Raw genomic sequence first — 24249 nt, 5'->3', positions numbered from 1 at the left:
CTGGCATATCAAAGCATGATTTACTAATCACAAACTCCATCTAAAGCACCAAATCAAGTTCAAATTGCCCTCTCTCCTCTCTTAGGTCTCCGTTACCTATAAGAATTATTGATTTGAAGATTCAAACAATTTAAAATGTTGGTTCTCCTGCTGGTATAGGAGGCACAAGAGGACACTTTCTCTTTAGGCAATGCCAGCAGAGTTTTAAAATCACCACCCAAACTGCCTGCTTGCTTGACAGAAAAATAAAGCAGATGATTTGAAGACAGACAAACCTAAGAAGCCAAAGATGTCTCAAACATCAAGAAAACCCTTTTTACAACTAGAACCAGATATTAAAACTAGAATGAAGGATAAGAATTAGGGCAGACATCCACAGGGGAAAAGTGAACCTCCCTTCCCAGTTAGTTTTAAATTCACTTTCAGAAACACGGTATTCTGTCAAATTCCCCTTCCAAGAACTATAATATTAGTAGTCTTCCCACCTCTTTGCAGGCCTCAAAATTACCTCAGGATCCTAGGTTTCTAACCAGAGGCTCAGATACACTATGCTTTCTTTTACTTGCAGTCTTTGCTAAACTACAGAAGAATAAATTCCTTAGCACTTCCGTCAGCACAGCTCTACTACAGTTTAATACCTAATTTGTTGTAAATACAACACACCTATTACAGGTACCCCAAAGTAATGAAGAGTCTAGATCCCTTTTAAGGTCCTGAAATAGATTTCTTTGTGTCGAATCATATACTAAGCAACCCTCCTATGCAACCCTGAAATAATCATGTAATTATTCATCAAAAAATCCAACCTGAAATTATTCTGTGAATTTTGTAGTGGTTACATCAAGATTGAGAAAAGAGACTTTTTAAATATTCAGTACACTAAATAGGTAGCAAGTAGATACTGTTACATGGCAGTTGCGCTGAAGGGAGGGAAGGGGCTGGCCAAGAGACAGTCAAACGTGTAAACTTGCCTGCAGCAATAGAAAAAGTTGGATAAATGATTGGGTAATTTGTAATCCCTTGTTACTTGACAACCTTCTTAAGAGAGGTAAATATGAAGTTCTCAGAAAAGTCCAGGACAGGCTCTCACGTACAAATCCCAAATTTGTAACAGATATGCTTGCGTGAGTGGGAAACTTAAAACTGGAGGGATTCCCCCAAGTACCACAATGAAAACCAGATGTCATTTTAGAAATTTGAATCAGATGTGATGTCTAAAGAAAAAAGTGTTGAAGTCCCTCTGTGTGTGGTTACGTTGACTGTATGCATAGTTACGCTTGCACACAGGACTAAACTTTAGTGCCCAATTTATTCAAGGTTATTCAGATCTGGGAATCAAATGAAGACTCTAATCTGAGAAGAAGCATGCTGATGGGTTACCTAGCCACTCCTGTCTCTTGTGCATCTTTTCCAACCAGGTGTGTGCAAAAAAATAAAGTGGTAGCATCAGTAGCCGTGAGAAAACTAGCACTCAATTTCTTTTTCTCCTTCTCTCTAAGCCTTCTACCCAAGTAACCTAGTCTGGGTGCGATTAGAAATCATGTTTGGCAATTAGATTCAACAGTCAGCCCTGCATTCCTGCTCTCTGAAGCAACTGCATGTAGGCCTCCAAGGGGTTTTTTCCAGTTAGACCAAAGTTAATAATTTAGCACCCCTTATATAGGTTACTGAGGCTCCTGAGCTTATACTCCTGTCAGACCATGTAGAGAAATCTGTATTCCATCTCCTACTAACTTCCCAGGGCTGTGTAGAAGTCTCCTGTCATTAATTGCTCTCATGAGTTTTGTAACTGCTGAAGTGCTAAATCAAGAGCCCTCTCGAGTTAGAATTCTCTTCCTAGAAAAGCGAAAGGCAGAGGATGACTACTAGTCTTTCCCAAACCACGGCCAACCAAGGGAGAAGAATAGCCTAGTGAAAAGAGCAAGGCCCTGCAAGTTGGAAGATCCAGGTTCTAGTCCTGGCTCTGTCATCTGCATGCCGGAAGATCTTGGGCAAGTCTCTTCTCTGGACCTCGGTTTCCTCAGCTGTAAAATTGGGATAAAATACGTATTTCCCCTCCTGCTCTGTGAGCTCTGTGTGGGAACTGGGACTATGTCTGAGTCAACTGCCTTGTGTTAACCCCAACACTCAGCCTGGTGATCAGCAAACAGTAAGTGCTTTATAAATACAAAAAAAAAAAAGCAAGTTTTAAAATAGTAAATGCCAGACTGGGAGTCAGAAAGCTGGGTTCCAGCTCTAATAGTGACAGGGTAGTCAGTTTCTAACACCCAACAGGGTAACTTCAAGAGATGACGGCCCCTAAAACACCCTCCAAAGAGAGAAGACAAACAGAAAGGCCCAGAGGCATACAAAGCGCTAAGTACAGTGCTCTGCACACAGTAAGCGCTCAATAAATACAACTGAATGAATACAAATCCCACAAGCCTACACCAACTGCTGCATTCTAGCAGTCCAAGTTCACTCCAGCAGTTCCCTCAGCTCATCGAGCCACCTCCCTCCCGGGATTAGCCTGGGGTTCTTCTTTCTTGACCTCTGCTCACCCTTCTTCTGTGGTCAAGCCACAATGTAGATTCAGGGTGGTTCCCACCCAATCCCAAAAGATTAGCACTCCAAAACCTGCAAAGAACCTCTCTCATGGTACTGTTTGGGGCCCCAACATCCCTCAAACAAGCCAGCCAGCATTACAGTTCACAGCTAGGGACTTTAAAGGATACAATATTTTTCTCTCACTGCAGTGTTACTGTGATTCTTTCAACACCCTTCCAGAGAGTGGCTGAAGTGAGGTGGGAGAAGTTGAAATGAGAATCCACTGAAAAGTAATCATCTAAATTAAAAAAACACCACACAACTCCTAGGAGTACATTGCTAAGACCCTCTGAAAAGTACTTGGTAAAGCAGACTGGTGGAATCTCTTCTTCTGCAGAACTTGAAAAGTAAAACAGATGTTTACCAGGTTGGTTTAAATACAGCCCTGCCTGAAGTCTGAGAGACAGAGGAGATGACTCATTGAGCCCAAAGACCCTGCTAGAGGGACTATATTCATTCACTCAATCATATTTATTGAATGCTTACTGTGTGCTGAGTACTGTACTAAGCGCTTGAGAAGTACAAATCGGCAACATATAGACGGTTCCTACCCAACAAAGCCCTTATTTGAAGGAAAAAGTTACAGAGATGTATTACAGAATTTCCTTTTCAATGATCTGGTGGCCCCTTTACAATGGATGGGAAAGATGATGAGCGAGAATGTAGGGGAGAAAGGCAAAGAAAATTTGTCTAACAGAAAATCTAGAACCCAGCTTAACTGGCTTCCCTTAACAGGCTTCAGTTGCCCAATAGCATTCATTCTGACAAAAGGTCTATTACGAGATAGCAGATCCAACTCACACTGCATCTAAAAGAGTCACTCATTGAAACCTAACCTTCAATGGGATGTTCAAAAAGATATGCTGTGGTGGCACTTGCCAGGAAGGAGGTAAAGAATAGAATTACCAATGTCAGACCTGAGCATGCCTATTTCCCTCTGGGAAGAAACACCAAATCTGCTCTCTGTTGAACACTGTAGATGGGAAAAATTCAAAATGTCAGGCTTCACCCCCGAGTGATGACAAAGTGGGCTGAGAAAGGTTTCCCCATTCTCTACTGGGGGGAGGGCAGGGGCCTCCCACCTTCACAAAATACACCACAGCAGAACTGGGACTAAGAAAACCTTAACATTGAAGCCAGTGTAATATGAGACCCATTTACAATAGGGACTTTATCCAACCTGATTACCTTGTTCCTATTCCAGTGCTTAAAATAGTGCTTGGCACATAGTAAGCACTTAACACAATTATTATTATTCTTTGAATCTGTCCCACCCCGTACAAAATAAGCAAAGCCCAGGTGGTGGGACTTGTTATCTGGGACAAAGACTTGCTCGCAGAGGATGGGAGCACGATCTTGGATGCCTAGGTGACAATAGCTGGGGGCGGGCTGAGTCCCCAGGATAGTGGCATGGGGAAAATCTGAACTGTGGGAGTTAGAGTTGGATAATGCTACTGGACTGACTGAAAACCGAATGCAAATCACAGAGGAGCCCTGTCTTTTTATGCTCACTCAATTAAGAACTGAAGAGTCCTAGTGACGAAAGCGCCCAAATCAGGGCAAAACTTATGAGGAGGTTTATGAACACCAGTCAGGTAAGGCAACTCCTCTTTGAGGTTGCAAGAGCAGAGAACCAGACAAGACTGGACCAAATTTTCTTGATTCCTTACTGGAGCAGTCGAGCTCTCGTGTTCAATCTGTGCGTTATTGAGTGGAAAGTGCTCTGCACACGGTAAGTGCCCAATAAATACCACTGACTGATTGAAAGCACTGAGTTAAGCTCCTGGAAGAGCACAACAGAAGCAAGACACACACACACGTTCCCTGCCCTCAAGAAGCAAGTTTGGTCTGGGACTCCGTAAGGTGCAGGGCCGAAGATGGGATCTTTCAAAACAGACTGCTCTCCTTACTGTATTCATTCCTTGAAAAGAAAATCCAGCCTATGTGGCTTGCTAACTAAAAGTTAAAATCTTAGGTAAGACTTCACTGAATGCACAAAATCCTAGAAACAATATAAAACTTTCACAAAGTGCCTCGGGGAAATTTCATTTTAGAACAGGCATGGGGACTGCCAAGCCAATGCACCCATTCTTGATCACCACCTACAGATATCTTTCAGTGTTACTACTGCACACTTGTCGAGAGCCCCAGAAGGCTACTCTGTTGTCCTCTACAAATGAACTAGCAGAGTGCCTCTGATGCTACGGAATATGAAGGTCGCTTCCTGGATATAACCTTTCCCTCCACCTCACTGTGCTTAAGAAAAGAGACATCAGAAAGAAACTGGCCATCCTGAAGCATCCAATCCTGAGGGTGACACCACACAAACTACAAAAACACTGGTTTGGTGGGCTTCCGCAACCACCATCTATAACACAGCTTGATCGCCAGCTACCTCCTCCTCACTAAGCTAAGCCTTGGACGTGAGCTTTCCTATACAACTATATTTTAAAAAATTTTTATTAAAGTGAATTTTGTGCTGCTGAAAGGTGCTGGATCGAAAGGGTCTGAAGGCCTTAAATTCTTTGTTCAACACAAGTAAACTTTTTTTTCCACTCCACTCACTCGACACGACTCCACGCTAGGGATCATTTCTAGGATTGAGAAAGTGGTTTATACTCTGCGGAATATTTGATCCCGGCTTCCAGGACAAGAAGGCTAACACGGGAGCCCAACAGTAACAGTGATCTCAGCCCAATTTTTGTGGACCTACCGCCCAACTGGCCAAGAGAGCCCTAGCCTTATCCGTCCCAGGCAGGCAGGGAATTGGTCATTCATTATTACACGACTGATGTTTGGCCGATTCTGGGACCTGGAAACGAAAGCCTGCACTTCCCATTACCAATATCTCGGCAGTTGGATCTCTAAGCACTGATATCCATCAGTGGCATCTATTGAGTGCTTACCATGTGCTAGGCACTTTACTAAGCTGCAGATGAACTCCCCACCTCCGAGATATTCCCATTCCCACAGGCTGGACAAGCACAGTTCTACTCACTGCTCACTGCTGATTCTGGATGGTTCACTTTTCATTTGACTTGTCTACTTATAACCTCAAGTATAGCGCAGCCTGAAAGGAAAAAAGCATGAAAAACAAACAAACACAAAGAAAGGATGACTTAGAGGTAATAGAAAGTAAGGGACCTCCATTTGGGCTATGTTTTTGGACTGAGAAAAAGCAATCAGTGTTCTCTCAGACTGCTCAATTCTGTATCTCACCAGGCCTGTCCAGCGTTCTCAACAATTCAGCACCATCCTCACAAAAGCCTATTGACCACCCACGCGTGACTTTGTAGTCAGTGAGTGTACAACCACACCACCCAGAAAGCAGCCAACGTTTCCGTGCCAGATGTGGATTCCCACCTTCTTAGTGGATCGTCCAAGGACTGGGTTTCAAACCAACGCTTGTCATCTTGAGTTAAAGAGGCCCCTTAGGCTACAGCAGCTGGAGAAGGCAACCACCATCCCATACTTTCTTGACAGGTTCAGACAAGTTCACCCTGTAACCTAAATGGGCAGACTGAACCATCTTGCAGAAATGGAAACCCGATGCCTCTGCTGAGCTGTCTATTCTGTGCTCCATCCCAACACCGCCTTCAATCTTTCCTACAGAAAACATTTAAATTTCACCCTCTATGAAAGAGAAATGATATTAAGCTTTCTGCTGTACATGACCAGGTGAAAATCATGGGGTATTCTGGAACAAGAAGGGATACCAACAGTCTTAAATAAGGGGTGGTCAATTTCATGACCACCTTGAAGGAATCATCGATTTTGATCGTGAATCTTCTTTCCGCTGGTGAGTTCTGGCAGCAAAAACGAAACGATCTCTTGCTTTCACTGGCTTCAGTCAAAGCAGACTCAGTCACTGTATTCCCCCAAAAGCTCGTTACCCAAACTGCTAAGGGAAATCTTCTCATAAGAGGGAAAGGGGGAGAGGAGAGGTGGAGCCTTGACTCCAGTTAAGGCATTTCCATTCCCACTTGAGTCCTACCAAAGGAAATCCCAAAAAGGTTTGTTGTTGCTTTTTTTAAAAAAACCAGGGAATGGGCAAAAATCACAACTGTCCCTCCCTTATCAGCTCTGTGGAATTACAAAATGCTCCTTTTAAATGTGGATTCATTGAATGTCTCTTCCTTCTTTGTTCCCCAGTTTTCCCTGTCCACAAGGTCATGTGCTATGTTTTCTGAAGGTCTGGGGAAAAGGGGCCAGGTGTGGACGGTCCATCCAGGCTGGAGAGGGTAAATGGCCCATGACTGTTCAACACTGAAGGAAACTGAGAGAGAAAATAGACATACATTATAATCTTATTACTCAACCCCAACTTTCACTCTCTGTCCCTACTAAACTCCCTGGGGCAGAACAAAATAGCTTCTACAGCAGCTGATGGGACCCAGTCTTCTGCCAAGAGCAGGCACTGTTTATCATCTAGGAAAGCCATCTGACAAAAGAAACCTTCTTTTCTAAAAGCCACCTGAACATTATTGCTCCCCATTCTGCAATACTGAAATGAAAAGTCTAAGCACACAAATTATCTCTCATGTTACTCCATGGCTTAAGGGGCAAGGGTTTGCCTAATGCCCCGCTACCAGTGGGAAACTCCTTGTGGCAGGCTGTAAGGCAGAAAAGATTGTGAAACCTCTCCTATACCGATATTTTTAAATGTCTAGAGACTCCTTAAAATTAGCAAATCATTAGTCTGTCACCTACTTTCCCACTGGAAGGTCTATTATCTGAATTAAATTGATGGAGACCAGTTCAGATCATCTAAAAGTCACATAACCAAATACAATTTGTTTTGGCTAACTCTAATCCACAGGTACCTAATTTTTTTTTAATTGAACCAGCCTTCCTTCGAATAACCCAACATTCAGATAACTGGCTATTTGCCCTGCTGCCTCAAGAGGACTCTAAAACAGTGCTTTGCACATAGTGAGCGCTTAATAAATGCCATTATTATTATTATTATTTAAGATCCCTGACACCCCAATTACCTCCCAAGTACAGTCAAACCCTGATTCTCCCTCTTAATGGGGAACGTGGAAAGTGTAACAGTGATATCAAGAGACTCTTTTACTCACTAGTTTCAACCCCTACTTTAACAGAATTTGAAGGATTTGAATTTTACCATGGCTTCTTTAACTGACATTCCCCGTGGGTTCAATCTATACTTCACTCTGCTGCCCAGATTACCCTTCTACAGAAATGCTCTGTCACCCCCCTCCTCAAAAATCTCGTGGTTGCCTATCGATCTTCATATCAAGCAAAAACACCTCACTGTTGCATCAAAGCTCTCCATCACCTTGCCCCCTCCTACCTCACCTCCCTTCTCGCCTTCTACAGCACAGCCTCCTCTGGTGCTAACCTTCTCACTGTGCCTCGTTCTCGCCTGTCCCGCCGTCGACCCCTGGCCCACGTCCTACCTCTGGACTGGAATGCCCTCCCTCCTCAAATCTGCCAAACTAGCACACTTCCCCACTTCAAAGCTCTACTGAAAGTTCAACTCCTCCAAGAGGCCTTCCCAGACTAAGTCCCCCTTTTCCTCTACTCCTCCTCTCCTCCCCATTTCCCTGACTCCCTCCCTCTGCTCTACCCTCCTCCCCGCCCCACAGCACTTGTATATATATGTACGTATTTAATATTCTACTTATTTTATTAATGATGTGTATATATCTATAATTCTATTTATTTATATTGATGTTATTGATGCCTGTTTATTGATGTCTGTCTCTCCCCTTCTAGACTGTGAGCCCACTGTTGGGTAGGGATTATCTCTATCTGTCGCTGAATTGTACTCCCCAAGCACTTAGTACGGTGCTCTGCACACAATAAATGCTCAATAAATATGATTGAATGAATCAAAGTAGTGAAAATGCTTACTTAAAAAACTCATGTATTTGGGGCTCTCAAATTTTCAAACATTCAAAAGCATATAATTGTGAATGTAAAAATGCACACCCACACATTACACATCTACTCACTGTATTTTATCTCAATGTTTAAAGTGATTGAAGATATCTGAAGAGGGGCCCAATTTAGAGCAGTATGGGAGAGAGAGAGAGCGAGAGCGAGAGAGAGAGAGAGAGAGAGAGAGAGAGAGAGAGAGAGAGAGGGGGTGGACTTTCTCTGAGGTTCATAACAAACCTCAAAAAATAGCTGGGACATACATATGCAGTCATTACAAGTTATAACACTATGGCTAAATTAAGTGCATTTATTAAGCGCTTAGTACAGTGCTCTGCACACAGTAAGCGCTCAATAAATACGACTGATTGATTGATGAGTGTTTACTGTGTGCAGAGCACTGTACTAAGCACTTAGGAGAGTACAACCTAAAAGAGTTGGCAGACATGTACCCTGCCCAAAACAAATTTACAGTCTAGAGCAGCATGTCCCTACTTTCTTACCCAGATAACCCACGTCCCTGATCAAAAAGCTAACTGTTAAATATAAAAATAATGAAGCACAGAAGGTAGTTTACCTGGAAAAGAGTGCTAGCACCTTGCAGTCTGGCTGGACTCAAGGGAGCGACAGGACTGAGAGTGCTCCAAAAGTGAATACTGGAGAGCAAGGGGCTAGGCGTCAGCAAGATAGGAGTCTGGAACACACAAAAGCAAATCACTTAGATCAGAGAATGTGTCATTTCTATCTTGGTAACCAATGAACCTGAAGCCAAATTAATGTCCTTTCCCCACCCCAAAGCTCTATAGTACTATCCAACTTTGAAAAGTCCAGATGATTTTAAAAGCAGTAGAAAGGTAATAAGATGATGGTGATGATAACTGGTATTGAGTCCTTCATCTTTGCTAAGGGCTTTTCTAAGAAAAAGTTTTCCTAATTCATTAAGATTCCATTTTTCAAGGTAAAGGTGCTCTAAGTAAGAGTCCTAAAGCATGCCTCTTTCTTAGTGATGTGAGAAAGCTGCAGCTGACCTGTGAAATGAAAGGACTAATCCACCTAGAAAAATGTTCTGTGGGATGAGTAAGTTAATGAATAGCTACAAGTAATTGTGCAAACCTGTTACCCAACATCAGGTAGAACTTAAGGTCCTTCTGTACTTGTTTTTGTTTTCTAACACAGATTGCTATTCAATGACAATAATTCATTTCCCAGTTTATATTAAGAAAGTAAAGTTTTATTTAGAAGAACAAAACAGCTGACCCAACTGAATAATACCAATATTCTACCTTCAGTCCAGCCCCAAAATCGTGCAGGAGAGGCTGCCTATGCTAAATGAGGCGGGGGCAGGGAGGTGGGGAGGGAAGGACGGGGTTGGGAGTACCTGCAGACTATTCAGAAGCCCTCCCAATCCTCTCTCCGGTCGATGCCCCAAAACTCAACGTAATCCGAGCGTGGGAACAGACTGGAAAAACGAGCGAGTGAACTACGCGGAGCTCTCGCTTTGAAAAAAAAGCAGATATGAAACCCAAACAAACAACAACGGAACTGGAAGCGGGAGGGCACAATTACCTGTGAAAAAAGTGCAGGCGTAAGAGAAGCCGTAGGGAGAGATGGGCTCAGGATCCCCAATGGACTTGGGTCACTGCCTGTGATCACGAGAGTGGGTGTAAGTTCCAGCCCTTTGGGTTTCTTGGACCGGGTTGAGTTATTTGTGCTGTCCTTGTCTAGTAGAGTCGCTTCCTGCTCTTTGAGCTCCACAGATAAATTCTGGGGGAGCTCTATAGGCTGTGAGCCCACAGAGTCTATGTCTGTATCGATATCCAGGTCTGGGTTGGAACTCAAGGGAGGGGAAGGGGATCTGGACGTCTCCCCTAAAGGAGGGGAGAGAGAGGACTCGGGGGACGCTGTGGGGAAAGCGGTGGCCGCGTCGAGTCCCGACACCGGGACTTCAGGGGGAGGCAGTCTGGGAGGGACGAGAGTCTCTAAGACTTGGAGGGGGTCTTCTGAAGCCATGGAAATGCTTGGGACGGTTGAAATGGCGGAGGTAAGGGGCGCTGCTGGAGGCTTTTTGGACGGCGTCGTTACGAACTTGATGACTGAGGGCGGTGGCTCCTGGGGGGTTTTCTTCTCTGCCATTTTCTCGGCTGGATTCTCAATCTTTATCGATTTGAAGAGCTTTACGTTGGAGGAATTCAAAGAGTTGAGGGTAAATGAGGAGTACAGGCCAGAATGAATGTAATCGTTGCGGCTGGAGGTCTTGGCACAGGGTTGGAGTGGCTTCTCTCTCCCCCCGTTCTCCAAATCCTTCAGATTGCTGCTGACTTCCGTGAAACCTGCGATTTCACAGTCTCCCTCTATCCGGCCCACGGCCATGGGGTCCATGTTCAAAATCTCTGGGTAGGAGACAAACTTGTACACAAACTTCTGACCATTCACTTTTTTGATGATGTTCTGTTGGGACATAAAATGAGAGAACCCTCTCTCATCAGGTGAGCTTTTAGTCCTCTCTATAAAGCTGACAATCTCGTTCTTTGACACATGGATTTCCCGATACATGTATGAGGAGAGAAAAGACATGAGCTTCTGGAAAGCCCTTAATCAATCAATCAATGGTATTTAAGGAGCACTTACTACATGCAGAGGACTGTTACTCAGCACTTGGGAGACAACAATATAATAGAGTTAGAAGCCACGTTCCCTGCCCTTAGGAAAATGCTAAAAAGGAACTCAATCAGCTCTCTCCCTCCTACTAATCCACTTTTCTCCCACTGTACCCCAGCTCACATTCTTCCTTTACTTCAAACCATCTTACTCACTGCCTTGTTCTTAAACCTCACACCACTAACCGGTTGCACGGGCCCTCTCCCGCTTGCCACTCCGTCCTGACAAACCACAGCTCTCCCCATCTTCAAAACCCTTCCGAAACCTCATCTCCCCCAGGAGGCCTTCCCTGATTACCTTCTAAAACTCTAGTGCGCTCTCCTAAGTGCTGAGTACAAAGCTCTGTACACAGGAGGCACTCAAGTTTTATCGACTGAACTGATTAAAAAGTTTGAACATTTAACATTTCAACACTCCCATCTGTCTTATATCTAGCAGAAGGCTGAGAGAAGCTATGAATTTCAATAATTTCCAAAGATGCAAAATGTATTAAGGGAACGCTGACAATGAGAAAACGAAGAGCAAAGTCATCCTAGGATTAGAACATGATCTCTGCTAAGATTTCCTCTTCACTCACGAACCTCAGGCTATTTTCTTTCCTAAGACACCTAGATATAAATAGTTGCGGGATAATTCACCTATCCTGAGGTTTGTAAAACTGAGCATTTGCTTAAGTTTAGTTCTTTTGAACTATCTGCTTTTACCTTGGTGTCAAGTGAAAAAATTAAAATCCTAATTTTTACAAATAAGGCAATGGTTATTCACATATTAAATGGTTATTTACATATTGATCCCCTGATCCAAGTAAATTCAGCTTGCTAAAATGAAAAGCAACCATATGACACTTTTAAAAACAATTAAGTTATAAGAGAAAAATGTCATACTGTTCTGGACAGTAGGATCAAAAATACATTTTGTTTTGTGAGTCCTAAACTACCTTTATCCTACTTCAATTATTCAGTCACTTTGTCCTTAACTACAGTTAGTAATATTGAAAAATCAGTAGGTTTGAGAGAGAAGTAAAAGTACATTATCAGGTGCACAGGGTGAGCCCATTGTTGGGTAGGGATTGTCTCTGTTGCCGAATTGTACTTTCCAAGCGCTTAGTACAGTACTCTGCACACAGTAAGCGTTCAATGAATTCAACTGAATGAATGAATGAAATACCATTGGTATCAGTGGAGTGGAATATTTAGACACAAATAACAAGTCACTTGGTTTACGATAAACCCATGGAAAGGTTTATTATCACCTATTCCTTCCCATGGAGGGTACAAAAGACACAATGCTTATTGATCTGGAGCTGGGTTGAAGTGAGAACAGAAAAAGGAGGTTGAAAGATGGAATACCTTCACATAGTAGTATCTGAGAGCTCGGCTGAGTTTGTCGTAATTCATGCTTGGCTTGTTTTTGCGAATTCCCCAGAGCCGGGCCACCTCCTCTGCTTGCAATAGCTTGAATTCCCCGTCATTAGAAGTCCAGCAGATCACGTGTTTGTTCTGAGGCTCCTGGAGGAGCTGAAGGAGGAACTGCCACAGAGTGATGGCACTGTCCATAGCAGTGAGCTGGAAGAGGAATACAGATACAACATACAATAACTGGTGAACAAAGGATTTGGCCTTCATCTCAGGCAACGTCACAAGGGAGACTACACTATTTCCAAAAGCTGTAAATGAAATATCTTTTATTTATTTATTTGTTTGTTAATAGTAATGTCCGTCTCCCCTTCTAGACTGTGAGCTCATTGTGGGCAGAAAAAAATGTATGTCTGTTGTTGTACTGTACTCTCCCCCACGTGCTTCGTACAGTGCTTTGCACCCAGTAGGCGCTCAATACATGCGACTGAATGAACGAATGCATCAGAATCATTATTACGTACTGCCGCAGCCTTTTCAGACCTCAAATCTTCCTTCAAGAACTGGCTGCATTCCTCCAGAATATCTTATTTTTTTCACAGAGGGCTACATTTGCCATGATTTAAATGGATCGGGTAGCTTTGGAAAACAATATGAATTTGTTAGGGTGCCACAGATCTCACAGGTGACAAAACTCACTCATAGACAAATGAGTGACACTGGGAATTCAGCCAGTATTTTCCATCATCTCATTTTGAAAGCTTACATGTTATCCTACACTTTCCTGCCTTTACATACTAAAGCAGGAGGCCTCTCTTGATCAGTTCAACAATGACAGAAGTAAAACACAGCCAATACTACAGGTTGAACGACATCTCATCTTTATGTGGTGGAGTACCATGGAAATTCTCCCACGGTGTTATTCACACTATAAAACTTCAAAACATCACACCTGCTGGGAGGATTTCATCATGTACAGCAGAAACCTGGACCTTCCAGACCCTAAAGGACGGGACTCACAAAAGCAGACAACCACATGAATCACACTCTAGAAGTGGGGACCCGAAGGCAGAACGGCAGACATGGACTGGTGAGAAGTGGGAAGTCCGTTCTTCAACTCCTCCTGCTCAGTCTGTCACTCCAGCCAGGTAAATAGATTCTTGTTTAAGAATCAGCACACTCAGAGGGCTGGTCAAGAGACCTGAATCTTGTGGACTAGTTGAGTGTCTTTATTCTTTTAGGCATGATTTTGTTGTAAAATGAGAATAATTTTGGTTTCTTGCTTCCTTCTAAGAAGTTCAAAGTGTTTGGAGAATACCACTTAATGATTCAAAAACTTACTTATATTAATGAAGCAAGGATATTAACAAGGTATCAGAAACTCTTAAATTATTAAACAGCATGGCCTAATGGAAAGAGCAAGGGGTTGGGAATCAGAAATTTGAAAAATGGGGGTTTAATACTTGTTCTCCCTCCTACTAAGACTGTGAGCTCCTTGGGAGACCTGATGATCTTATATCTACCCCAGCACTTGGTAGAGTGCTTGGCACACAGTAAGCATTTCATAAATAAAACTCTTCTTTTTCTGTATGAGGAGCTTCAGACCAATCAGGATCTGGTCTGGTTTTCCACCCCCACAATCCTTCCCCTCAAGAAACAGTAGGACGACTAGGGGAAAAGCCCAACAAGGTAAACCAGAGAGAAATCCGCCAGCCTGTTACCAGTTTACCCAGGAAGGCCCCTCCTGGTTTATCTGGGTGGCTATAGGAAAAGCTGGTGGGCAATCTTTCAGTTTTACCTGAGCCAGTTCTCTCCCCTATTATTTGGTAAGGTCCTTAAGATATGGAAGAAGGCTGGGCCAAGAAATATTATGCCAGTTGTACAAGTGGGTTAATTCCCACATGGAGAGAGTGGGAAACAACTTGCCAAGTCAAATACTACATAAATGGAAGAGCCGGGACTAGAATTCAGTTAGGTATGCCATCCATTAACCGTCTTCCTAAATGGAGGAGGAGACCATCGCCGGATGAAGATCCTTTCATGTCCTAGAAATTCAAAAAAGGTTGAATCCTAATAATCTGTAAATACAACATGCCTTATAAATACAAGTTAATTATGGTCTGTATAAATGGACTCTGTATCTCTCCAGTAGAGTCATTCAGGCCTTGTCCTTTAGTGTATTGGGTAACATTCCAGAACAGACCTCTGAACACCTGGCAAATAGATTTCAAAAGCTCAGGCCATATAAAATGTCCTTTCTTCTATGTCAGAATGCAAGATTTACTGAACTAATTTCAAAACTCTTTTTGGACAATCTTCTGGTGATGAACCATGCCTCTGCAAGGCAAAGTTGCCTTCAGGCTTGCACGAGGCTTCCAGTTTAAGTGCTTGTCAAAGCTTGTTAAAACAACCTAACATTCTTAGCAGCAAATATTAGTTTAGACCAAAGGACTTCATGCCTTTCCATCACCTGCACAATAATGGGCCAGAAAATTAAAAAAACAAACCGACTCGATCATTGGATAATTCAGAATTGCAAATAAATGCTAAAAATTCCAAAGCATGTTGCATGTTATAAGGGGAGAAAAAAAAATCGTAGTCAAGCCTCAGGAGTGCTTTTTTTTTTTTTAAATCAAACGTAAGGTTAACAGAGTCATTCCTTCTCTCCACATAGCATTTGTGTGTCAAAGGTTGTTGAACTCCCACTGACAGGGCAGTCCTTGAAAAGCTAGTTATCCTCAAGCCTATCAAAAACACTGCAGATGCTGAGCACTGCAGTTAGTTTTACATGGATCAAGGCAAAGACTGAATTTGGGGAAGAGAAGTCCAAAGTAGACCAGGGAGGGTATTGGCGGCTGGGGAAAAACATGATTCCTGATTTGGAGAAAAGAGAAGTCTTACAATGGGGGTCAATTTTGATTTCAGGTTCATTCTAGTGTTGAAAATTCAGCTGGCCATCCATGTTATCTGAATTCTTCTTCACTTTGTTCAGAAATTCCCAACTCAGTGAGTGTGGATTACTGTGATATTTTATAACACATAAGAAAACGTGTTCTCAAACTATTCCTTTAGACTGTAAACTCGTTAAGGGGAGGGAATGTGTTTGCTAACTCTGTTGTACTGTAAGCTCCCAAGCGCTTAGTACAGTACTCTACACAGAGCAGGCACTCAAAAAATACTTTTGGTTATTCCACTCAAAGGAGAAAACCCCCAGGAGAGTCACTAGAACTTGGATGGTGAGAATCTAGGAAACTTCATTTGGCTGCAAGGACAGATTTCCTCGAGAGAGGGGAAAGTGGAAGAGAAGAAAGGAGGAGTAAAAACAAAGGGGGAGCAAGGATGGGGAAAAGGGGGGGGCAAAATGTGGAGGGGGAGGAAAGAGGATGATGAGGAAGAAAGCAGGGGAAGGTTAAGGAATTGTGTCAGCTGGTAGATCCCCATGACACTGTAAACTTTTAAGGGCAGGGACCCTTTAGTTTTGTTGCATGTTTCAGGTGCCTCCTAAAATACAACGTGCCCAAATAGGTGTTCAGAAGATGCTATTTCTTTCCTTATGTTGGTCAGGCTTGGGGACCGGGGGGCGATAGGGCAGGGAGCGGAGTCAGGAGCTAGGTTTTAAGAGGTATGGAGATTCATTTTACATTTTATGAAATGCCTATCTTCCTGAAAATTTTGCTTTAAAAAGGTACGTCTATTTCTCGAGACAAACACGAAAGGAAACAAATATTGATTTATCCCAATTTGAAGCAGTCTGAATTGAAAAAAAGTTGGACTCTAAAACATCATGTTTTGTAACAGACTAGTTTGCCCCTTCAAGATGGTGGTGAGAATAATTCCTGAACAAATGCTTAAATAGGGTACTGTTCATGTTGTTGATACTCACTTTATTATGGAAAGGAAATCCTTTTTAAATGAAACCTTCTCCACACTAAATATGTTTATAATACACAATATCATTGCTATGGCAACACACAGTACCACTACTCTCCAGAAACAGTAGCTAAATCCCTAAAAATAAACAAGCCTCCAAAATCGTGAATGTGTAGCTGAATCAGAGCAATCTCAGCTCATTAGACGAGCCCCCAACTGTGCTGAATTAACAGCAAAATATGCTGGAATTGAAAGCGAGGGCAGACTTCACCGGATTCAACAAATCACACCGCACAAGTTTTAATTTAAAATAAAAATGCCAAGGCGGGATCTGGACAGAATCCAGCAGGCGTTTTGGTCTCTATAAACGGACTCTGTTTATATCCAGTATCTCTCCAGTACAGTCACACATTCATTCATTCACTCAATCGCATTTATTGAGCGTTTACTGTGTGCAGAGCACTGTACTAAGTTCTTGGAAAGTACAATTCGGCAACTATTCAGGCCTCGTCCTTTAGGGCATTGGATGGATGGAGGTGCCGGGATCCCACTACTCCAAAAAACAGGAAAGAAAAATGACAGGGACAGGTTTCTAATAACTGCAGAGACAGATGATGGTGGGTGGGTCATTTCAGGGGCAAAAAAAAAAACCCCACTGTCTGTATCGCTCTGGACTAACTTCAAATGGCAATAATAATAATGGTATTTGTTAAGCGCTTACTATGTTCCAAGCACGGTTCTAAGCACTGAGGTAGATACAAAGCAATCAGAGCCCCATGTGGGGCTCAGTCTTCATCCCCATTTTCCAGATAAGGGAACTGAAGCACAGAGAAGAGAAGTAACTTGCCCAAAGTCACACAGCTAATAAGTGACGGAGCCAGGATTAGAACCCACAACCTCTGACCCCCAAGGCCCGGCTCTTGCCTCTGAGCCATGCTGCCTTTCAAGCAAGAGATGGTGGTTCATCTTTTGGTGAGACAACAAACTGCCCTTAGAGAAGCAGCGTGGCTCAGTGGAAAGAGCCCGGCCTTGGGAGGCAGAGGTCGTGGCTTCTAACCCCGGCTCTGCCACTTGCCAGCTGTGCGACTTTGGGCAAGTCACTTCTCTTCTCTGTGCCTCAGGGACCTCATCTGTAAAATGGGAATGAAGACTGTGAGCCCCACATGGGACAACCTGATCACCTTGTATCACCTCAAGCGCTCAGAACACTGCTTGGCACATAGTAAGCGCTTAACAAATATTATTATTATTATTATTATTAAAAAGAGATCCTTGGAAGTGGAAGGGGGTGAAGGTCTTCTTGCAGGGGAGGCTGTCTCCCCAGCCCTGCCACCGCTGGACATGGCCAAGTTCAATGGTGTGTTTTGTTTTTTAGAGAAGGAAACTTGACACCGGATGAAGGGCGAGCTGGGGAGGGGCGCTTACTACGGCATGACCCGGCCAACATCAAAGTCTCCGCAACCTCACATAGCATTTCTGAGAGCCGGAGAGACACACTTTCATTTTCCCCACTTCCTGGCCCCTCGATCAGAGAAATGCCCCATCCAACGCGCGGCCCTGATGCCCACCTCCCCCATGGCGAACCCTCAAACAGGCCCATTCTGTCCCCTTGGGGACGGATGGGGGGGAGGTGTGGGAACCCAAAATCACGCATCTGGAGGCGGTGAGGATGGGCAAAAAAAATAAATAAATATAAAAATGAAAATGATGGTATTTGTTAAGGCGTTTCCTATGTGCCAAGCACTGTTTTAAGTGCTGGGATAGATACATCATCCCCCGGGCCTGGAATGCCCTCCCTCTGCCCCTCCGCCAAGCTAGCTCTCTTCCTCCCTTCAAGGCCCTGCTGAGAGCTCACCTCCTCCAGGAGGCCTTCCCAGACTGAGCCCCTTCTTTCCTCTCCCCCTCGTCCCCCTCTCAATCCCCCCGTCTTACCTCCTTCCCTTCCCCACAGCACCTGTATATATGTATATATGGTTGTACATATTTATTACTCTATTTATTTATTTATTTATTTATTTTACTTGTACATTTCTATCCTGCTTATTTTATTTTGTTGGTATGTTTGGTTCTGTTCTCTGTCTCCCCCTTTTAGACTGTGAGCCCACTGTTGGGTAGGGACTGTCTCTATGTGATGCCAATTTGTACAGTGCTCTGCACATAGTAAGCGCTCAATAAATACGATTGATTGATTGATTGATACAAGGTAATCAGGGTGTCCCACGTAGGGTTCACAGGCTGCATCCCCATTTTACTGATGCGGCAACTGAGGCCCAGAGAATAAAATAATAAAATAATAATAATAATAACAATAATAATAATAATGGCATTTGTTAAGCGCTTACTATGTGCAAAAGCACTGTTCTAAGCACTGGGGTAGATACAAGGTAAGCAGGTTGTCCGAGGGGCTCACAGGCTTCATCCCCATTTTACAGATGAGGGAACTAAGGCTCAGAAAAGTGAAGTGACTTGCCCAAAGTCACACAGCTGACACAAGTGACAAGCTGACAAGAGCAGCAGCGTGGCTCAGTGGAAAGAGCCTGGGTTTGGGAGTCAGAGGTTTTGGGTTCTAATCCTGCCTCTGTCACGTGTCAGCTGTGTGACTTTGGGCAAATCACTTTGCTTCTCTGGGCCGCGGTTACCTCTTCTATAAAATGGGGATGAAGCCTGTGAGCCCCACGTGGGACAACCTGATCACCTTTATCCCCCCCAGGGCTCAGAACGGTGCTTCGCACATAGTAAGCGCTTAACAAATGCCATCATTATTATTATTCTCTGGGCCACAGTCGCCTCATCTGTAAAATGGGGATTAAGACTGTGAGCCCCACGTGGGACAACATGATCACCTTGCATGTACCCCAGCACTTAGAACAGTGCTTGGCACATAGTAAGCGCTTAACAAATAACACCATCATTATTATTATTACTAAGTGGCGGAGCCAAGATTAGAACCCGCGACCTCTGACTCCCAAGGCAGGGCTCTTTCCACTGAGCCACGCTGCTCCAGCGCTTAGAACCATGCTTTGCACATAGTAAGCGCTTAATAAATGCCATTAAAAAAAAAAGTGACTTGCCCAAAGTCACCCAGTGGGGATGCAGCGGAGGCGGGATTAGAACCCACGCCCTATGCCACCCAAGCCCGGGCTCTTTCCACTGAGCCACCCTGTTTTTTCCAGATGAGGTCACTGAGGCCCAGAGAAGTGAAGTGACTCGCCCCAAGTCACCCAGCGGGGAAGTGGTGGGGGTGGGATGAGAGCCCACGACCTCTGACCCCCAAGGCCGGGCTCTTGCCACCATTCATTTCATTCACTCAATCGTATTTATTGATCGCTGTGCGCGGAGCACTGTACTAAGTGCTTGGGAAGAACAAATCGGCAACAAATAGAGACAATCCCTACCCAACGGGCTGTGTGCAGAGTAAGAGCTTCATTCAGTCATTCGTTCAATCGTATTTATTGAGCGGTTACTGTGTGCAGAGCACTGTACTAAGCACTTCAGTCATTCATTGATTCAGTCGTATTTATTGGGCGCTGTGTGCAGAGCACTGTACTAAGCACTTTGGAAGTACAAATCGGCAAGATAGAGACAATCCCTACCCAACAATGGGCTGTGTGCAGAGCACTGCAATAAGCGCTTCATTCAGTCATTCATTCAATCATATTTATTGAGCAGTTACTGTGTGCAGAGCACCGGACTAGGAGCTTCATTCATTCATTCAATCATATTTCTTGAGCGCTTACTGTGTACAGAGCACTGTGTTAAGCGCTTGGGAAGTACAAATTGGCAACAGAGACGGTCCCTACCCAACAACAGGCTCACAGTCTAGAAATTGAGCACTTACTGTATGCACAGCACTGTACTAAGCGCTTGGGAAGTACAAGTCAGCAACATATAGAGACGGTCTCTACCCAACAACGGGCTCACAGTCTAAAAGGGGGAGACAGACAACAAAACAAAACATGTAGACAGGGGTCATCAGAATAAATAGAAATAAAGGTAGATGCACATCGTGAACAAAATAAATAGAATGGTAAATATGTACAAGTAAAATAAATGGAGTAGTAAATCTGTACAAATATATACAAGTGCTGTGGGGAGGGGAAGGAGGTAGGGCAGTTGGGGGGGTGATGGGGAAGAGGAGAGGAAAAAGCAGCGTGGCTCAGTGGAAAGAGCCTGGGCTTGGGAGTCAGAAGTCATGAGTTCAAATTTGGCTCCGCCACTTGTCAGCTGTGTGACTTTGGGCATGTCACTTCAATTCTCTGGCCCTCAGTTCCCTCATCTGTAAAATGGGGATGAAGACTGGGAGCCCCCTGTGGCACAACCTGATCATCTTGTAACCTCCCCAGTGCTTAAAACAGTGCCTTGCACATAATAAGCACTTAATAAATGCCATTTAAATAAATAAAAAATAAAAACGGGCTCACAGTCTAGAAAGGGGAGACAGACAACAAAACAAAACATGGAGACAGTGTCAAAGTCGTCAGAACAAATAGAAATAAAGCTAGAAGCACATCATTAACAAAATAAATAGAATGGTAAATATGTATTCATTCATTCAATCGTATTTATTGAGTGCTTACTGTGTGCAGAGCACTGTACTAAGTGCTTGGGAAGTACAAGTTGGTAACATACAGAGACGGTCCCTACCCAATAGCAGGCTTGCAGTCTAGAAGGAGGAGACAGACAACAAAACACCACATATTAACAAAATAAAATAAATAGAATAGTAAATATGTACAAGTAAAATAGAATAATAAATCTGTACAAACGTGTACACAGGTGCTGTGGGGAGGGGAAGGAGGTACAAGATAGAGTAATAAATCTGTACAAACATATATACAGGTGCTGTGGGGAGGGGAAAGAGGTACAAGTAAGATAGAGTAATAAATTGGTACAAACATATATACAGGTGCTATGGGGAGGGGAAGGGGGTACAAGTAAGGTAAGAGTAATAAATCTGTACAAACGTATATACAGGTGCTGTGGGGAGGGGAAGGGGGTACAAGTAAGATAGAGTAATAAATCTGTACAAACGTATATACAGGTGCTGTGGGGAGGGGAATGAGGTACAAGATAGAGTAATAAATCAGTACAAACATATATACAGGTGCTGTGGAGAGGGGAAGGAGATAAATCCCGGCTCCGCCACTTGTCAGCTGTGTGACTTTGGGCAAGTCACTTCACTTCTCTGTGCCTCAGTTACCTCATATGGAAAATGGAGATGAAAACTGTGAGCCCCATATGGGACAAACTGATCACCTTGTAACATCCCCAGCGCTTAAAACAGTGCTTTGCACATAGTAAGAGCTTAATAAATGCCATCATCATCACGGAGGTACAATATACAGGTGCTGTGGGGAGGGGAAGGGGGTGCAAGTAAGACAGAGTAATAAATCTGTACAAACATATGTACGGGTGCTGTGGGGAGAGGAAGGAGGTACAAGTAAGATGGAGTAATAAATTTGTACAAACATATACACAGGTGCTGTGGGGAGGGGAGGGGAAGGAGATACAAGTAAAATAGAGTAATAAATTTGTACAAACATATATAAAGGTGTTGTGGGGAGGGGAAGGGGGCACAAGTAAGATAGAGTAATAAATCTGTACAAACATATATAAAGGTGCTGTGGGGAGGGGAAGAAGGTACAAGATAGAGTAATAAATCTGTACAAACATATATACAGGTGCTGTGGGGAGGGGAAGGGGGTACAAGTAAGATAAAGTAATAAATCTATACAAACTTATATACAGGTGCTGTGGGGAGGGGAAGGAGGCATTAGTAAGATAGAGTAATAAATCTGTACAAACATATATACAGGTGCTGTGGGGAGGAGAAGGAGGTACAAGTAAGATAGAGTAATAAATCTGTACAAACACATAGAGGTGCTGTGGGGAGGGGAAGAAGGTACAAGGTAGAGTAATAAATCTGTACAAACGTCTATACAGGTGCTGTGGGGAGGAGAAGGAGGTACAAGTAAGATAGAGTAATAAATCGGTACAAACATATATACAGGTGCTGTGGGGAGGGGAAGGTGGTACAAGATAGAGTAATAAATCTGTACAAACATATACACAGGCGCTGTGGGGAGGGGACGGAGGTACAAGTAAGAGAGTAATAAATCTGTACAGACATATATATACAGGTGCTGTGGGGAGGGGGAGGAGGAGACTGTGCCCCTCTAATGAATGAACGGACTGTCTCTCTATGTTGCCAACTTGTACTTCCCAAGCGCTTAGCCCAGTGCTCTGCGCACAGTGAGCGCTCAATAAATACGACTGAATGAATGAATGAGTCCAGTGCTCTGCACACGGTAAGCGCTCAATAAGTACGACTGAATGAATGACTGAGTAGAAAAAGGGGGCTCAGTGTGGGCCGCCGTCGGGCCGGGCGAGGAGGAGGCCTCGCTGTCCGGGGTTGGCAGGGGGCCGGGCCACGGCACGGCGGGAGGGAGACGACGGGGCCGCTCACCGAGCCCGCGGTTCCCGCTGCTGCTGCTCGTCCTCGTCGTCGTCGTCGTCGTCGTCGTGGTCGTCGTCGTCCTCCTCCTCAGGCGGGGCGGCCAAGACGAGGCCGCCGCCGCCGCCATCGCTTCCCCTCAGCGGCCCCCATCGCTCGCCGCCGCCACCGCCTCCTCCTCCCCCGCGGGCGGCCTGACGGGCGCGCGCATGCGCGCTGCGGGGGGTTCCCGCCCCTCAGCCCGGGCCCCGCCCTCCCTCCCGGCCGCTGACGTCACTTCCGGGGGGCAGGGCGGGGCGACGCCTCAGCTCGCGCCCACCGCCCCTCAGCCGCTCTTTTCAGTCAGTCAGTCGTTGAAGTGCTCTGCTCACGGGAAGCGCTCAATAAATGCGACTGAATGAACGAATGAATGAAGAGTAATAATAATGACGAAGATGTTATTTGTTCTATTCAGTCAGTCAGTCGTTCAGGTGCTCTGCACACGGGAAGCGCTCAATAAATACGATTGAATGAATGAATGAAGAATGATAATAATAATGAAGATGGTATTGGTTCTATTCAGTCAGTCAGTCGTTCAGGTGCTCTGCACACAGGAAGCGCTCAATAAATACGATTGAATGAATGAATGAAGAATGATAATAATAATAAAGATGGTATTTGTTCTAGTCAGTCGTTCAGGTGCTCTGCACACAGGAAGGGCTCAATAAATACGATTGGACGAATTAATTAATAATAATAATAATGATGAAGATGGCATTTGTTCCAGTCAGTCAGTCGTTCAAGTGCTCTGCACACAGGAAGCGCTCAGTAAATGCGATTGAATGAATGAATGAATAATAATAATAATGATGAAGGTGGTATTTGTTCTATTCAGTCAGTCGTTCAGGTGCTCTGCACACAGGAAGCGCTCAATAAATACGATTGAATGAATGAATGAAGAATAATAATAATGATGAAGATGGTATTGGTTCTATTCAGTCAGTCGTTCAAGTGCTCTGCACACAGGAAGCGCTCAATAAATATGATTGGACGAATGAATTAATAATAATAATAATAATGAAGATGGTATTTGTTCTATTCAGTCAGTCAGTCAGTCGTTCAGGTGCTCTGCACACAGGAAGCGCTCAATAAATACGATTAAATGAATGAATGAATAATCATCATAATGATGAAGATGGTATTTGTTCTATTCAGTCAGCCGTTCAAGTGCTCTGCACACAGGAAGCGCTCAATAAATACGACTCGAATGAATGAAGAATAATAATAATGATGAAGATGGTATTTGTTCTATTCAGTCAGTCAGTCAGTCGTTCAGGTGCTCTGCACACAGGAAGCGCTCAATAAATACGACTCGAATGAATGAAGAATAATAATAATGATGAAGATGGTATTTGTTCCTATTCAGTCAGTCAGTCAGTCGTT

General features: G+C 43.9%; 1 protein-coding gene across 1 annotated transcript; it reads right to left on the bottom strand.

The window, feature by feature from the left end:
* Positions 1-2015: 2015 nt before the first annotated feature.
* ELK4 (ETS transcription factor ELK4) lies at positions 2016-22940 on the bottom strand. The gene is made up of 5 exons (XM_038748989.1): positions 22840-22940; positions 12498-12713; positions 10057-10938; positions 9068-9184; positions 2016-6862 (listed from the first exon to the last, which is right to left on the bottom strand). The coding sequence occupies exons 2-5, from the start codon at positions 12702-12704 to the stop codon at positions 6764-6766; spliced, it is 1305 nt and encodes a 434-aa protein (XP_038604917.1). The 5' UTR covers positions 12705-12713; positions 22840-22940; the 3' UTR covers positions 2016-6763.
* Between the last annotated feature and the right edge of the window lie 1309 nt (positions 22941-24249).

The sequence above is a fragment of the Tachyglossus aculeatus genome, chromosome 7 (genome assembly GCF_015852505.1).
Source record: "Tachyglossus aculeatus isolate mTacAcu1 chromosome 7, mTacAcu1.pri, whole genome shotgun sequence".
NCBI lineage: Eukaryota > Metazoa > Chordata > Mammalia > Monotremata > Tachyglossidae > Tachyglossus > Tachyglossus aculeatus.
This window is presented reverse-complemented; position numbering and strand designations above follow the sequence as displayed.

Excerpts from the sequence above, each read along its gene's own strand:
- ELK4 (XM_038748989.1), bottom strand. The coding sequence starts at position 12,704 with ATGGACAGTGCCATCACTCTGTGGCAGTTCCTCCTTCAGCTCCTCCAG. Across the intron at positions 10,939-12,497 it reads TCAGATACTACTATGTGAAG|AACATCATCAAAAAAGTGAA; the intron begins GTATTCCATCTT and ends ATGTCCCAACAG. Across the intron at positions 9,185-10,056 it reads CGCCTGCACTTTTTTCACAG|ACTCCTATCTTGCTGACGCC; the intron begins GTAATTGTGCCC and ends TGTGTGTTCCAG.